This window comes from Carcharodon carcharias, chromosome 1, assembly GCF_017639515.1.
Source record: "Carcharodon carcharias isolate sCarCar2 chromosome 1, sCarCar2.pri, whole genome shotgun sequence".
In the NCBI taxonomy this organism is placed as follows: domain Eukaryota; kingdom Metazoa; phylum Chordata; class Chondrichthyes; order Lamniformes; family Lamnidae; genus Carcharodon; species Carcharodon carcharias.
Genome location: NC_054467.1, coordinates 45896976 through 45915520, shown reverse-complemented (window position 1 = coordinate 45915520; position 18545 = coordinate 45896976). Strand labels below are relative to the sequence as shown.

Here is an 18545-nt window from a genome sequence, read left to right as displayed (position 1 = left end):
ACAACAATCTTTTGAGTTTAAGTAAAAATTCAAATAAGTATCTGGTAGGTTGATTGTATAGAAAGTCAAATGTTTGCCCAATAATTGAGAAGTTGTAACTAGAAGGTGCAGGCTTCCTTGGTTTGTTAGTATCTGATGACAGGAACTTGGAAGCATTGAGGAAGTGCTTTCTTGTTAAAATAAATTCTTCTTGTTGGATGAACTTTATGGCAGTTTATAGTTGCTATAGTCGTTCTCGTGTTATTCATATTTTATTCCCACTTAGAACCTAAACCTGCAAATATGCTACTGTGCCTGAGTCTTCATTTTCTTTCCTTCTCAGATGGATTTTATGTATCTAATATGTTAGTTTCCAGGACAGATTGGGATTGGATTTTAATGACTGAAGTCTCTGAGTTCGAACTAACCATATGGAAGTAAAAACAATATACTTTTCATGATAGCCTGCAGATTCTAAAGGGATGAAGGGATTCTGTCCATATGCGAGGGATGTTATGTGAACTCCCACTGTTTGAAATGAGTAGGTCCGGATCAGCTTGATGGTGAGGATTTTTTTAATCTGCCCATTGAAGACCTGCTGGGTAGTGGGAGGTGCAGGAAAGTGACAGAGTAAGGTGTCGAAACAGAAGCTTGATGTCTTTACCCCACCAATGATGGCAGGAACAGCAACAGCCCTCTCAGTGGCACTGCCAAAGCTGCAGAGCTGCCCTTTGATTGAGCTGATTGAATGACAGCCCGCTGTCTTATATTGGACAGTAGGTCCAGCAGCAGCCTCTTAATTGGGCACTGTTGGTTAAATAGCCATTATGGTCCCACTAGCCACCGACACAGGCTCAGATTGTGCATTTCATCCCAATGGTGGAACTTCACTCTTGCCGATAAAATTCTGGCTAATATCAGTTAATTTGTGTGCATTCAAATTACAGCTAGTGATTCCCCTAGAATGAACTATACAGGTTACCCATAACTTATACATCTTTAGTGAAATATGAAACATACTCTTTCAAAAACTACACTATAAGACAGTAATTGAAGCATTACTAGATGAATTCTAATAAAATAACTCCGACTCAGAATCCCAATAAAATAAGCTAACTCAGTAACACATAGTCTTCTAATGTTAAAGTATGTAGTTCAACCTGAAGCTTATGCCTAAAGTATGCAGAATTATATTAACGACTGCCCATATGCGTGTAAAATTAAATATAAGGTACTGTACTAAAGAGATGTTCAATTAACAAAATGGTGCTGAATTGCCCTCTTGGGTACTGTTAAGGAAGCTGTTAAGTTAATAAAGGTATCAGGAATATTAGAAACTTGATTGGTATGATAGAGAATGTGAAATTAGTACAAGAATTAGTGAAAATGACATCTGTAAAAAATGAGAAATATATGAATTACAGGTCAAAATTAATAACAGTACCAAGCTGTTGGTTCATGGAATGCATTCTCACAGCTCTGTGGAACCATATGTATATTCTGCAAGCTTTCTGTTATTTATATATCAAACCTGTGTATACAAAGCATAATAAATGTATTCTTTATCATCAGATTTAATAGTTGCCAATCCACATCAATGATTTATTTACCAGGACAGAAAATTGTTTTTTGCTCTTTCCTTAAGAGCAGCCAGCACAACTGCTTCACATCCCTTTGGTGAAGCTCTGAAAATGGTCATTAGGAGATGCACCAAAAAACCAGGCTTATTAATATATCAGTTTCCTTCTCCGTAGAGGCAGACAGCTGAGTTTGAGAACCTTGTAATAGCGAAATCTAGGGGGTGATTTTATGGTTCCTACAAGAGCAGGAAATGTGGTGTGTGGGGTAACTTAATTACGTGGAATGCAAAATCTCAATTTCCTGATGGCAAGTTGAGAAGCAAAGGTAAAGTCAGAAGGGTGTTTTAGATGTGTCGAACCTTAAGCCGGCCTGTGGTGGATTCATACTTCGAATAGATTTGCATTCCATTAATACTCAGGAAGTAACATTCACGTAAAACATTTTTAAAATTATGTCCTACCTTCAAGATAAAGATGGCGGTGCACAGGAATCTCATGGCATCTTGTTCATGTTTGTTCAAAAGCGGCATGCAGCAGTTGGCTTTGTGCAGTTGTGTGTTTTCCTTATTAATTTTTACGGCACAATGGAGGGGAGAAGGAGAATGGAATCTTGCATGGAGACTCGGGACCAGCAAGAGTGAGTCAGTAGTGAGGGTAGGTGGGTGTGGAGTGGGGTCGAGAAATGGAGGAGTGAAAGAAGGATCCAGAGGAGGACAGAGGGTGGGGTTGGGGGCATGAAGGTGTAAAGTGCAAAGGGTCTGGCGTCCTGGGTGCAGTGAGGAGAGGGATGGTGGGAACAGTCAATCAACACTCAAGAAGCTTGACATGGACAAAGCAGCCCACTAGATTGGCACCCTATCCACAAACATTCACTCCCTCCACCACTGACGCACAGTGGCAGCAGCGTGTACCATCTACAAGATGCACTGCAGCAACTCACCAAGCCTCCTTCAACAGCACTTTCCAAACCCACAACCACTACCATCCAGAAAGACAAGAGCAGCAGACACATGGGAACACCAACAACAAATGGAAGTACCTCTCCAAGCCACTCACCATCCTGACTTGCAAATATATTGCCATTCCTTCACTGTCTCTGGGTCAAAATCCTGGAACTCCCTCCCTAACAGCACTATAGATGTACCTACACCTTATGGACTGCAGTGGTTTAAGAAGGCAGCTCATCACCACCACCTCAAGGGTTATTAGAGGTAGGCAATAAATGCTGGCCTAACCAGTAATACCCACATCCCATGAATTAATAAAAAAACAGAAAATTAGGCACCTAATGGGAGGTATCAGTGCTGACCAAGTATGGATCCATCTCAGGTTGTTAGCCAGCAAAGTCCTTACAGGGCATTTGAATTCACCTCCATTTCAAATATCCCCACTGAGAGTGATCACCGATTGCATAGAAGGTCATAGAAGCAGCTGAGCCTGCAAGCCTAGCCATGTTCCACAGAGTGGCCACTGGACACCAACATGAAAAGAGTAAAGAGTGAGCAAAAAGCACTACATTGTAGAAGAAACAATAAAGGAAATGCCCCTAACTTCTCTATAACCATCAGATCGTGCAAACCATGAGGCATGCCAGTACATTTAGCAGTCTGACTAAGCTAATCTCAACAAATAATGATGATGCACATATGAATGAAGTGAAACCAAAGTACTATGAAATATTTACAAGTGAAATTTAATACTGAAAAACATCCATGTAATCTTTGTGCTCTCATGTTAATGACAATGGAGTTGGGCAAGAGAGGCAATATAAAAATTGTATATTTTAAGGAAGGTGCAGGAATAGAGAGACCTGGGGGGTGTGTGGGGGTGAATGTCACAAATGTTTGAAGGTGGCATGGTAAGTTGAGAAGCTGCTTTAAAAAATAAGCTTATGAGATCCTTGGGTTTATGAACAGCGAATGGAGCTTGGAAGTTATGCTAAACTTTTATAAATCACTGGTTAGACCCCAGCTCAAGTATGAGGACCAATTCTGGGTACCACTCCCTTGAAAGGATGCTAAGGCCTTAGAGAGGGTGCAAAAGAGATTGATTAGAAAATTACCAGGGATGAAAAACTAGGGATGCTGGGCTTGTCCTCAAAGTAGAGAGGTTCAGTGGTTATTTCATTGGTGTGCAAAGTTATGAATTGTTTTGAGAAAAGTAAATGAAGAAAAACTGTTTCCAGTGGCAGAAGAGTTGTTAACTAGAGGATGCAAAATGAAAGTGATTGACAACAGGACCAGCGACAAGTTGAGTTTTTTTACACAGAGTTATGATGATCTGGAATGCATTGCCTGAAACGGTGGTGGAAGCAGTTTAAATAATAACATTCAAAAGGAAAAATCGGAAAATACTTGGAGGAAATATTTGCAGGGCTATAGGGAAAGTAGAATTAATTGGATAACTTTCAAAGAGCTGGCATAGGCATGATGGGCTAAATGGTCTTTATCATTCTATGTTAATATGGACATGTGGACCATGATCTCCTTTTATCTAACCTATTAAGCTCCTGCTGGTTCCTTTCTTTTACACAATGCTGACTTTGATTTCTACTCTGTCGCAGTCTAAGTTTTCTGAGCATGAAGGACTGCAAAAATTTGCTTCATGATTGGCAGATTTAGATAAACCAAGTATTCAAAAATACAAATGCCACACGCACATAATTATCAGAATTGCCTGCAGATTTTTTTTAAAAAACACGTGCACACAAAAATTAAAGACCCCTCCACACACAGGTTCTGAGAGCCCCTTCCTCTTAAGCCCCTCTTTTCCCCACCTTGGATGAAAATTAAAAGACTGAAGTTTAGTTTGATTCTTGGTGAAGTAAATGACCAATGGACAAAGAGCCTTGAGGATATATGCTCTAGCAAACCAGGAGGTGTACAATAATATTAAGAAAGGTATTGATGACAGTCACTTGGTAGTATAGAACTTGAGTATTTCTGAAAAAGAGACATGCTGTCAAAGCTTTTCACCTTGTACTCCTCAAAAAAATGCAAGAATGCCAAATTTCAAAGGGGCATGAGAAAAGGGTGTCGAATGATTGGCAAATAAATTATGATTGTTCAAGGCATTGCCATGGAGCATACACCAGGGAATTCTTGTCCCCTGTGCCTTTAATTTTTAAAAAGCACAATGCCCGGACATGTTTCTTTTGACTGCAGAGGACAGCTCCGTGTGTATGAATATATCTAGCTTCTAGCAAGCGTAAATGAACCACATTGTGAGCCCAACTGATAATCTTAAATTGATTGTTAGTGTAATTCTTAACAAACTCAGGATAGCAAGTACTATCAAAGTGAAGAAGCATGTCTTTTTCAGCAGTATTGGTGATACATTGTAGGACTATGAATAGATTCTGATTTATGGCAAAGAAGAGGAGGATATGATCAAGGCGAGTACCAAAATGACAAAGTTTTGGGAGCTCCATTTCATAGCAAGGAGATGGGCATTCAAGTTGTCAGTAAGCTCCTGTTGTCAAATCAGAAAGAAAGCAGGGCTGAGTCCCAAAAGGTGCCGGAGATTACTAATGTCAGAATTAAGTTTAACAATTGATCCATCATCATCTGCTATTTGTAGAAGAAAGTTCCAAACTTCTAGGTAGAACCAGGAAAGAGGTTCTGCAAAGTCATTATGAGGAGCAAGGTACCAAATTAAGAAGCAGAACCTCAAAGGTACCTGAGCCACGTGTAAATTGGCATAGGGCAAATAAGATTAGAGAGACAAATGCTTGGCCCAAAGACTGGTGTGGGAGAAGTGAGTTCCAGTTTGTGGGGTACTGGCATCAGTATTGGGGAAAGTGGAGGCTGTACCTTTGGGACGGTTTACACCTGAACCGTGCTGGAACAAGTGTCCTTGCAAATCGTTTAACTAGGGAAGTAGGGAGGGTTTTCAACTAAACAAGAGGGATGAGGGATCAAGCTTGGGTGGAACTAGCATTTCAGTGTGTAGAGCCTGGACAGGAGAGCAAAATAGTAATATGAGAAATGAGGGTCAGAGAAAGGCGGGAAGGGACGGAGAGAAAAAACGTAAGAACACATCACCAGTTAAGACTAGATGTTACAAGGTGACAAAACTGAAGGCTCTCTATCTGAATGCAAGTAGCATTACTAACAAAGTACATTAATTGATGGCCCACATTGAAGTAAATAAATATGATCTGATAGCAATTAGAGACGTGGCTGCAGGATGACAAAGATTGAGTCCTTAATATTGAGGGGTACGTGACATTCGAGAAGAATAGGAAGATAAGTAAAGGTGGAGGGGTAGCACTTTTAATCATAGATGGCATTGGTGCAATAGTTAGAGTTGTCCTTGGTTCAGGAGATCAGGATGTAGAATCAGTTTGGGTGGAGATGGAGGAATAGTGGGCGGGGGGGGGAGGAGTCATTAGTGGGAATGGTCTACAGGCCCCCTAACAGTAGCCACAGTGTAGGACAAAGTATTCAAGAGAAACAATTGTGTGCTTGTGATAAAAGGACGGCAATAATTATGCGTGATTTTAAGCTACACATAAACTAGAAAAATCAGACTGGCAGTGGTAGCCTGGATGAGGAGTTCTTAGAATGCTTTCGAGATAGTTTCTTAGAGCAGCATGTTCTGGAACCAACCAGAGAACAGGTTATATTAGACTTGGTATTGTGTAATGTGACAGGATTAATGAATGACCTCAGAGTAAAGGCTCCATTAGGTAGCAGCAACCACAATATGATTGAATTTTACATCCAGTTTGAAAGGGAGAAGAGTGGGTCTAGGCCTAGTATCTTAAACTTACATAAGGGCAATTATGTGGCGACGTAAGTTGAGCTAGCTGAAATGAACTTGGAAACTAGGCTAGAGAACGGATCAATAGAGAAGCATTGGCAGACATTTAAGGGGATATGTATTCAGAATAAGTACATTCCTACTATAAAGAAACACTCAAGGGGAGAACCCACCATCGTGGTTAACTAAAGAAGTTAAGGAAAGAATCAAACTTAAGGAAAAAGTATACAACTCAGCAAAGATGAATGGCAGGACAGGTGATTGGATAAAATATAAAAAATGGCAGAGAATGGCTGAAAGGTCAATCAGGAGAAAGAAATTAGAGTATGAGAGAAAGTTAGCTAGAAATGTAAAAATGGATAGAGTTTCTGCAGGTATTTAAAAAGGAAAAGAGTAGGTAACGTGAGTGTTGGTCCTCTAGAGAGTGACAGTGGGGAGTTAATTGTAGATAATAAGGAAATGGAGGAAGAAATGAACAAATATTTTCCTTCTGTGTTCACTATAGAGGATACAAAAAAACATTCCAGTGATAGCTGCAAATCAGGAGGTGAACGGGAGAAAAGAACTTGGTGAAATTGAAACCACTAGGGAAATGGTACTGAGCAAATTGTTGGAACTGCAAGCTGGCAAGTCTCTGGGTCCCGATGGATTACATCCTAGGGTCTTAAAAGAGGTGGCTACTGAGGTGTTTGATGCTCAGGGTATTAATTTTCCAAAATTCGCTAGATTCTGGAAAGGTTCCATCAGATTGGAAAGTAACAAATATAACCCCTCTATTCAAGATGGGGGTGAGGCAGAAAATTGGAAACTATAGGCCAGTTAGCTTGATGTCTGTCATGGGGAAATTACTACAATCAATCATTAAGGAGGTTATAGCTGAGCACGTAGATGAGCTCAAGGCAATCGGGGAGAGTTAGCATGGCTTTGCGCAAGGAAAATCATACTTAACCAATTGATTGGAGTTTTTTGAAGCAGTAACATGCACAGAGGATAAAGGGGAGTCTGTAGACATATTGTACTTGGATTTCCAGAAGACATTTGATAAGGCGCCATTCAAAGTAAAAGCGCATGGTGTAGGGGTAACATATTAGCATGGATAAGAGATTGACTGATGGCAGAAAACAGAGTATGTATAAATAGGTCTTTTTCTGATTGGCAAGATGTGACAAGTGGAATCGCACAGGGGTCTGTACTGAGGCCTCAACTTTTTGCGATTTACATCAATGACTCAGATGAGGGGAGTGAAGTCATGATAGCTAAATTTGCAGATGACACAAAGATAGTGAGGAAAGTATGTTGTGAAAAGGACATGAGGTTGCAGATGGATATAGATAGGTTGAGTGAATGGGCAAAGATCTGGCAAATGGAGTTTAATGTGGGAAAATGTGAAGTTGTTCACTTTGGCAGGAAGAACAAAAAAGCAGAGTATTACTTAAATGGAGAATGGCTGCATAATTCTGAGGTGCAGAAGGATCTAAGTGTTCTATTACATGAGTCACCAAAAGTTAGTATGCAGGTATAGCAAATAATTTAAAAAGCTAATGGAATGCTACCCTTTATTATGAGAGGGATCGAACATAAAAGTAAGGATGTTATGCTTCAGTTATACAGGGCATTGGTGAGACCGCACCTGGAATACTGTGTGCAGTTTTGGTCTCCTTATTTAAGGAAGGATGTAAATACATTGGAGGCGATTCAAAGGAGGTTTGCTACATTGATACCTAGAATGAGTGGTTTGGTCTTATGAGGAAAGGTTGGACAGACTGGGCTTGTTTCCACTGGAGTTTAGAAGAGTGAGGGGTGATTTGATTGAAATATACAAGATCCTGAACGGCCTTGACAAGGTAGACGTCGAAAGGATGTTTCCTCTTGTGGTGAGTCCAGAAGTAGAGGGCACTGTTTTAAAATTAGGGGTCACCCTTTTAGGACAGAGATGAGAAGAAATTTTTTCTCAGGGTTGTACGACTTTGGAACTCTCTGCCTCAGAAGGTGGTGGAGGTGGGATCATTGAATATTTTTAAGGCAGAGATAGATAGATTCTTGTTAGACAAGCGAATCGGGTTAGATGGGAATTTGGAAATCGAAACACAAGATCATCAGCCATGATCTTATTGAATGGCAGATCTGGCTCGAGGGGCCGAGTGGTCTGCTTCTGTTCCTATTTCTTATGTTCTTACTATCCTTTGCATGTAGAAATGCTTCACTCCTGGAAGGCCAGGCTCTAATTTTTAGGTTATGTCCCCTAGTTCTAGAGTCCCCTGCTGCATCAGAAATTGTTTCTGGCTATTTGCCCATTAGTTCCCCTTTATATCTTGAAAACTTCGATCAAATGACCTTTTGATCTTCTGAATTCCAGGGAACGCAACCCTAGTTTACATAATCCTTTTGTAATTTTAACCCTGGAGCCCAGGTGTTTTTCTAGTAAATCTACACTGCGCTCTGTCCAAAACCAAGATATCCTTTCTAAATGTGGTGCCCAAAACCGCACACTGCACTCGAAACGTTAATTGTGTTCCTCTCCACAGATGCTGTCTGACCTGCTGAGTTTTTCCAGCTATTTTTGTTTTTGTTTAATGGTCTAACCAGGCCTTTGTATAGCTGAAGTATGATTTCTAACCTGTTGAGTTACAGTCCTCTAGATATGTTGAACAGCATTCAATTAGCCTTATTGATCATATTTTGCACCTATCAGTGATCTACCCTTTTTATGACCAAAATGGATGACCTCACATTTGCCTCTGTTGTTATCTGTTTACCATAGTTTTTCCTTTTTACTCCATCTATTAATGTCTTCTTGTAATTTTCTGCTTCCATCTACATTGCTTACAATGCTGGATATCTCTGTGTCATTGGCAATATTCTAGCCCATCATCTCAACCATTAATAAGTACAGTGAATAATTGAGGCCCCTAAAACTAGACTCTGGGATGCCACTAGTCACAACCTGCTAATTAAAGTACCTATTCTTCCTACTCTGTCTTCTGCTAGGTTGGTATTGTAGAGCTAGAAATGTTCCAGGCCCATTTTCAGGCCAAAAGAAACATGGATTGTGTAACGGACATTGAAGAGTCAGAGCTCATGCAAAATTGGGCCTTGGGTGTGATAACTGCAGTGAGCTGCAGACCAATTCATGCCTTCAGAAACAGCTCACTGGTCATGGTGGGACAGGTTTGACTGGGTGTCTCCCTGAACAGCCTTTGGGTAGGTCGTAAGAAAAGGAGACATTGTGAGGGCCAGTAGCAGCCATCAGAAATCCTGTGGAGCTGGGAGGAGCACTCCTGCTTCTCCTGGCTCCATATGAATATTAAATAACCTCTTGTCATCTGCAACAACAACAGGAACCCCTGAGTGCAACAGGCTCATCAGGAAGGGGTCTTTAAATATGAATTAGGTCCCTCATTAACAGATGCAACATATCTAAACCAGAGTGCTTGAATGTCGTCCAAGGCCAATATGAAATGGTTCGATTTTTTTTTTCTCCCCATTCTCTGCTTGGAAAATGGGCCTAGATCAATTTTGATGCCATGCCTTCACATCTACCTGGTGGTGCAGTACAGGCTTTTCTCATCCCCATCCAAAGCTTGAAAACTTGACATTTTCACCTTTCTAAAGTCTCCTGAGAGATTCTAATAAACTGCTAATTGATTAGTCTAAATCCACCAAACGGAATAGTATTTAGCAGTCCAGGTCTAGGAATTTCGAATAACTGAAGTTGAAATTCACTTAATGTATAAGTGAGCAAAGAAGAAAGGAACCAGCAGAAACTGGTTTGAATAAGTTTGTGGATGGCAGTTTGGATTAGCCTGTAAACTATAGTACTAGTCAGATTTATTGAACATTAAATTAATAAATGAGTAGCACTAAACATAACAGTAGGCGCAATTTTAAAATTGGAGCTAGAACATTCAGCCGAAATGAGGAAGCATTTTTTCACACAACAGCTACTCTAAGTTAGGAATTCTGTTCTCACAAAAGACTGGGTATGTTGGCTTAATTTTCAGAACTGTGATTGGCAGATTTTTATTAGATCAAAGCTTATGAATCAAATAGCTGTGTTGCTATTGATCTCAGAGATACTGTTGAGTGGTGAATGTCTTCCACAGAGACACAAATGAACAGAACAGATATTGAAAACATTATCTTTCAATTCATTACAGCGCTACTTATAAAAGAAATGTTAAGCTTTATCCAAACACTGGTGTGAGAAGCATTATTAAAACCAGAATTAGGTTTAACAGAAGAAAAAAAAACTCAATTCCCATTAAGGAGCTGAAAAATAGTTCAAGTAGATAAAGCCATAAAAAAAAAGCAATAGCATTTTATTAACAGAGATATGGAGTATGAGAAAAGAACTAACAAATTTGTATAAACCATTGGTAAGGCTCCAGTTAGAATACTGTGTACAGTTTTAGATGCTCCATTATAGAAAAGGCATTGAAGGATGCAAACAGCATCACTTAACAAGATGATGTTAACAACAGAAACTAGTTGCGAGGAGAATCTTGAGATGTGGGACTATTTTCACTGGCACAAGAGGCAGACAGGCCTCTTTTAATTTAAAATTGTTACTGTCTCAGAGTAAGGAGTGAGGTTTGGGAAAATTCCTTCCACAGAGATTAGTTGGAGCATGGAATACCACAGAGAGTCATTGGAGCAGAGACCATTGCATCTTTTAAGAGAAAATTGTCTAACTATTTGAAATAGAGATGGGTAATTCCAGGATAGAAATTAGTACAGGATTGCTCTTAAAAAAAAGTAGTCAGTGATATATGGGACAAATAATCCCCTTCTGTGCCACGAACTTCTGTGTTTCTAATTTGAGACTGCTTCATACTGGAGTTGAGCACTTAAGTGTTCCATGTCTTGGGATAAACATGCCTCATCTTAAGCAAAATAACTCATCAAAAAATATGAAGGGAAAAATACAGGTATGAATTTTTTTTGAATACATGTCTTGGATTGAACTATTGACATCATATAGTTAAGGTAATACTTTTCTTGGCATTAGCATCAATTTAGCATAATTTTAGCGTGGTGGGCAGGCTTTTTTAGATGGCAGGGCAGGAAACTGCCTCACCACATCAGAGTTGGCTGGGAACTCATCTCCACCAATACTGGCTTCAATTCAGAAGGAAGACCTGCCTCAGAGAGCTGTCAGCTGTTCTTATTGGTCAGCAGCTTGGTAGTCCCAGCAGTGCCAGTAGAAGCTCTGGCCAGGACTGGGACTACAAGCAGATCCCATATTCAAAGTCTGGGAATCCAGGACTGGTAAGTATGAGTGGTCTCACAGCGGGGTAGGGAGCTGAGGACCAGGGAGAGAGGAGTGGGGGGTATTGATGGAGAGGCCAGGGTGGAAAAGGATGGAGGGAGCACCCGTCGGGGCAAACCTTTATTTGGGGGGGGGGGCACACGATGTAGAAAGGACGCCATGGAGGGAAGCATCCCCTTCCTGCCGGAGGCCCAAGCAGCATGACTTGCTGGGTTTCCCTCTGCCCCTAAATTTCTCCATCAGCCTCAAAAATTGAGGCCAGGAGGAAAATGACCCTTAAGTGGTCATTAATTGGTCACTTAAGGGCCTCAATTAGGGAAAAGATGGGTGGACCGGCGTAGGCCTCACCTGTCCCACCATAAAAATCCAGAAAGTTTGGGGTGAATGTGAAGACAGTGGAAATGCACCCCCCGCCCTGCCCACCTGCAAACCCAGCTGCATAGGTGACCTTAAAATTCTGCCCGGTGATTTTGTTTTTACTGCTACATAAAAATCTGTCCTATCAATATATTAATATCACATTTTGGTTCTGATATTATAGTACATGTTGAATTCTGGATTTGCACTCAATACTGTCTTTGTTACATAAGTATATTACAGCCATACAATCTTTTTGGAACAAATCAGTCCAAAGTTTTTGAAGAGGGTATTCCCTCCAATCCTGCAAGTACCACATAGGCCAGTTGAAGAGGAGAAGTTACAATCCCCGATCACATAGCGACCATAGAGACTCAGGCTTCCTTTAACCGGTTTTATTCAAGCATATGCAAGGGAGCCGCAATAATTCCTAAGAATGAAGACCCAGCTCCCAGATTGATTACGTTTCACTACTTTTGTACTTTGCCTTATCACAATACATTTGAGTATATTTGAATATATCCAATCGGTAACCGACACACTGGTCCCATGTTAAAACTATCCTATTGAGTACATAGACATGTGATTTTGCTAACCAATTATTCTAGAGGGTGTATACATAATTATATTTTCCAGTCAAAATTAAAACACGTATACAAAGACCTTGGTTCTCACAATCCAAGATTGCTTGTGTTTCATCAAAGCCCTCCTTGTCCATTGTATGTCTTCCCATATCTAAGCTAAAATCATCTGCCCCTTCCCTATGTGAGAGGGGAGTACACCTAATCTAACTTATGTCCTTTCTTGTGTCTCTAGTCTGACTCTCAAGGCTGTGCAATTTTCATCTGGTAATCGCCATCTCTTAATATGCTTAGCAGCCATGTCTGCCTGGAGATTTTAAGTTTTCTTCACTAAATTCTTATGGTGTTCTATTTTAGCATTTTTAATTTTCCCATAACAGTTTTAAATTGTTTGCTCTAGTTATTCTCCACATATCACTAGGGTAAGCCCAGGCAACCAATGATAAGTATTATAAAATCAACACCCATAAAACCACCCCAAAATAACATTTATATTATTTCCCTTTCTGACACAGTATGAGTTTTTCTCCTAGGAATGTTTCTTTCCTGTTATCAAAGCTTAAGCACCCCCAACCTGAACCAGTCTTATTCATAAAATACATACTTTCTTATGATTGTTAGACACATCTAGTGTCTATCTTCAAAACATGATTAGAACTCTGTATTGTATGTCACCAGCTTTTGCTGAGAAGCCAACTATAGGTGATTTAATAGTTGCAAAGGGATTTTACAACATTACACAACCCATTAAAGTTGGTTCAAAGAACCAGGAGTATAGCATTTGCAAAAATTTTCACTGAGCCTTCCCCACACTGTCACTGCAACTTAACCTAGTGGAAGTGGAGCTCTTCCCAAAGTTACAGTGGTGGAATGGAAGAAGCTCGAAGGAAATCTCTGATGCTTAATCCTGGCCCTTTGCTAGTAAGGTCAAGACCTGAATGATCTGCTGAAAAATTAGAGAAAGCCTAAGTAGAAACTTATTCTAGCTGTAGCACATCCCAGCATTTTAACATACTTCTCTTGATCCTTAAGTTGCCATTTAGGGTTCATGAAGAGTTTGGTAAGCTTCAGCACCTATATTTATTTCTTAAACTTTATTTTTACAAGGGGTGATCCTACTTTCTGTTTTTAAAGAATTATTAAATCTAAGGAAATCACATTTAAATATTTAACACGAGTACCTAGTTGCTCTGTTTTTGCATGTTTTTTATGGCTTTTGCTGCAGTCCTTGGTACTGTAAATCTCAACATTTTGTCATGTTTCTCAGTCTTTATTGGTGGGGTGGAGAGGAAGACTATTGTTCTCCTAGTTTTCTTCATCCGTTACTTATTCTTATATGTGAAGAATACTTATAATCAAAGAAAGAAGACTTGTAAGGTGGGTAATCTAACTCCTCTTGTTACCTTTTAGGAACAGTATTCCACCTCAGTATTGACTAAAATTTGTTATTACTGTCAGAAGTATTGGTCAACGCAAATGGAATGATGGGTTCATCGTCTAAAACACACATGTTAACTTAAAGTTGTTTTTTTTCTCCTATTGGATTCTGGTATTTTGTTGCCATTGCAGTTGTTAGGTGAATTTCTAGACTATTCTGTTTCTGAAATATTATCACAATCCTTGCCAAAAACTACTTAAGAGGACTAGAATGAATAGCCACTTTTTTTTTTTTACCTATGCTCCCTACCCAGAAGGTTTCGAGTGAACTTGAAAATATGTGCCTCAGAAAATCATGGGGACGGATGTGGTAACTTGTTTTTACTATTGTTGATGTGTGTACTTTTAATTTTATCTATCAGAATTTTAATTTGATTTTTTATTTAATTTTGCCTTAACAGAAGATGAGCAAGTTTCTGCAGTCTGACCAGAGTTCACTTCCTGCTTTTTTTTTTTGTTTTTGTTGCTTCGTGATACTGCAAGCTACATTTTGGACAGCACAACAGACCATCCAGATGTAGGAACCATGGAAATCTCTTGAATGAAATTCCTGATGCCACTTGCCTCCTTCCCTGCCTTAAAGCAGCATGGGTCTTTTACCCCCGCATGTGGAATACTGTGAAGAAACTGTCCTGGCACTTTGGAACTGTGTTGCTTTAAATGCACAGAGCTCACTCTACAAACAATTCCTGTTACTACCCACCATGAGTGCACAAGAGTTTGGGTTTTGTTATGTTCACTATGGAGTTGCTCTTGGTGCTTTCTTTTCATCAGTCTAGAACTTTTTACATTCTTTTGCTGGACTTTTTAGCCATGTTAGCACACAGTCATTTAAACAAAAAAATGAAGTTTTTAACAAGAAACAAATCATGCTAATGTTTTTTGTACAGTATTTCAGCTAATTTTTGAACATGTTTTATTCATTTTTGGGCACAGAGCTCCAGATAGATTTTTAATTTATGTTGTCATTTTTTGATTAAATACTGCTTTAGAGAGCAAAAAATGCTATTTCTCCACAATTACAGTATTATTTACACTTATAACTTATATTTTTTGTAGGGTTTATGAGATAGTATTTTAAATAATTGAACTGTATGGCATTGCAGTGGATGGCACTCTGTATCCCAGAATTATGCTGGCTAGTTCTTCCCTTTGTCAAAAATTATAAAGCCCTCCTCTTGATGATAGGGTCACCAACGCTACTTTTTTTTTTAAAGAAAAGCCTTAATTTCCTTTCTAAATACTTCAGTATGTGGTTTAGCCTTTGTAATCTGCAGTATGTACAAGGAAATTAAGTTATTTCGTGCTACTTGGCGTATCACTGCATGTCTATAATGAAGACTGAAACTTCAAAGCAAACCACCCTCTGCTGCTATTTAAACCTTCAAGTTACTGAGCTGGCAACAGCATTTTTGTTGTCATTCTACAGGCACCCAGTGGTGAAGGCTGCCAATCTGAGTAGCACTCAAATGTGAGAAATGGCTACTCTTGGTTTTTGTTTTTCGTATTTTTGTTTTCCACTGAGCTCAGCTGATCATATTGATCAGTAGGTAAACTTAGTTTCAATTGAAGACTGCAGTGTTTTCACTGTATTTAAAGCATCAGTGCTTTATTTAACTGTCATAAAATAATCATAGTCAGGCCCTATATGTTTGCAGATACTTCATATGTCAGTTATGCATTAGTAATGTAACTGTATTATGCATAATTTGCCAGTTTCAATATACAGTCAATGGACATTGTGTGCGTATAGGCAGACAAAAATAAATCATAGTTATATTGAAGAGTTGCACAAATAATATAAACCTAACTGTAATTGTAGAACATAGAACTGCTAATCTCATTTCAACAAATCTGTGATGTTAAGTGCAAAATGTATGATTAACTGGTGATTTCCTCATACTTTTGATACTACTTGTACCTGTATGTCTTTTAGAAAGACAATTGGTGGAGTCTGTATCCCTTTTGTATTTTTAATACAATAATTGTACATAATGGTTATATTTTTGTTGAGAAATGGTAGAAATGTACTACGTTTATGCCTCTACATCCAGTTTATACAGAGCTGGGAATAAATATAATTGAGAAATGCTGGTATTTATTTATGGAAGTTTGTAACCATTCTTATTGGGACATAGGATACAGGACATATGGTTGTCAACTCTCCAGGATTGTCTTGGAATTTCCAGGAATCAAAGGATTAATCTTAAGAGCAACACTGTGACAAAAATCATAGGGACATTACTTTTATTTATTAGCTACAAAAATATTAGAGAGTGGGGGAAATGTCATTCGAAAATGATCCAATCAGGTACTAAAAAGTCCCATTATTTGAAATGAACGAGGGGGTTACTAGCGGTCTCAATAACGAGTATATCTTTTCAAAGTTTAGGCACCTGGCGCCTAGTTTCTGCTTGTTGCCCACAGTACAATGTTGATTAAAGGGAATCCTAAATCTGAGTGGTGACAGCCATTACTGCTGCTCCCACATCATGGTATGTCTAGCAGATTAAGGGAAAGAACAGGTAAGCTGTGCTCTGAAGGAAGAAGCATAGCACCTTGGCAAATATTTCCAAACAAGATCCATTAGAGAGAAATGATCAGATTCAAAACTACAAGGTCATTTATCAAATGATTTCTATTTATAATAGCACAACTAATGCATTTTCTACCCAATCCATAAGGAAGTTTAGACAGTTTATGGACATAGCCCACACCGATTGGATTTTTAACTTGAAGAATTTTCTTTTTATTAAAGCTACAATTTATTTTTATTGGTTCATGTATGTGGCTATTGTGGATTATTGCCCATCCCTAATTGCCCTTGTTCAGAGGGCATTTAAGAGTCAACCACATTGCTGTTGGTCTGGATTCACATGTAGACTAGACCAGGTAAGGACGGCAGATTTCCTTATCTAAAGGATGTTAGTGAATCAGATGGGTTTTTATGACAATTGGCAATGGTTTCATGGTCATCATCAGTCTTTTAATTCCAGATTTTTATTGAATTCACATTTCACCATCTGCCATGGTGGGATTCAAACACGGGTCCCCAGAACATGACCCTGGATATCTGGAATACTTGTTCAGTAACAATACCACTATGCCACCACCTCCCCTTGATAATATTAACGAATTAATAATGTCCTCAAAAATAAGATAGTTTATTCGCTATACTGGTTAAGAGTAAAATTGAAACCAGGGGCCTTATTTTCCCGATCGAAGTGGGAGACTGATCCCATGTTATGATTCTGCCTTCATCTCCAGCCTGCTAGGAAGTGAGGTTTTCTTACGATTGAAGTCTTGATTAATCTGGAGGCAGGCCTGCCACCCTCATCGGCAGACCCACACCAGGTGTGGAGTTGGGCTGACTCCGGAGCAGGAAAGTTAAAAAGTCTGCCTCCATTCCCAAATACATTGGCACGATTCTTCCATTGGATTTAGTAGAAAACATAGAGCTCTACTGAGAAAGCTTCAAAATGTATTTAAAAGTAAATTTGCTAAGCAATTAACAACCCCGCTCACCCCACCCCCACCCACCCATTATCCACTTTATAAGCCTATAAACTCACAAGTCCTGTGATAAAAGTTGGAATGCATCCAAGAGCCCATAAATCCCCCAAATTAACAAATTAAACTGAGAACTACTAATTTCAACAGCTGTCTAAACTGAAAACATAAAAGCATTCAAAATGAGAAATTGTTACTTATTTTACTAATCTACACTTCAATACTGTAAAATTTACTATCTATGTCATAAACGTTTCCTCAGTTACTATGTTGATTTTTTACTTGTCAGCATGCCAGTAGGCAGAATTTGGAATAATTAACAGCAAGAATCTGGTTGAATATTCACTTTTATGAGTAAAAGTCTCCCAGTTATTAAGTTGTACTGCTGCCATTCATATTTCCCCATCAGAGGGTGTATCTGCTTCCAACTGTCCAAAAAGGGGTGCACATGAGGAATCAGGTTGCTGTTCATTGTTAGTAATTCATTGTTTTCCTCATTACGCACAAAGCTAGTAATTCCAACAAAAGCCTGATGATGTGAAGTAAAACTTTGAAAAATACATTGTTTAATGGGTGGTTAAATTTTCCATTCAAAACACTATCATGCCTCATCTTAATGATCACATACAAATCATGCTACATTACTGTCATAAAACTATAATATTTTTCATAATATTGTAGGCTCATGGGTGTGAGTGTCGATGGTTCTGTCTGTGTGACTGATTTAATTGAATTAGAGTCAGATAGACTGCAAGGTTGAAATTATCAAGAGTTAGGTGTAAAGCAGACTTTTAAAATGGTGATGGACAAGTGAGGATGAGGGCTCCACAAATAAGGTGTGAATAAAATCTGCATTTTGAAGAGGTTGCTTGATTTTCAAAGGGATAGTAGGATGTTTACAAGTAACAAGATAAATAGGGCAAGGTTATTATGTTTATTTTTCCCAAAAGGAAAGAGCCCATATTGATAATATGAAAGATTTTTATATTATGGGAAAAGTAAATTTCTGAAGACTTAGAACAATGGGATTTTACATGTTAAAGAGAGAGAAACATATATAAAGAAGGA

General features: G+C 38.9%; 1 protein-coding gene across 1 annotated transcript in view; it reads left to right on the top strand.

The window, feature by feature from the left end:
• Positions 1 to 16056, top strand: part of rapgef2b (Rap guanine nucleotide exchange factor 2b) — a 552839-nt gene extending 536783 nt beyond the window's left edge. The window contains exon 29 of the mRNA XM_041188696.1: positions 14369 to 16056. Within this exon, the coding sequence (XP_041044630.1) occupies positions 14369 to 14394 (26 nt within the window). The 3' untranslated portion in view covers positions 14395 to 16056. The remainder of the gene's footprint in view (positions 1 to 14368) is intronic.
• Positions 16057 to 18545: the final 2489 nt, after the last annotated feature.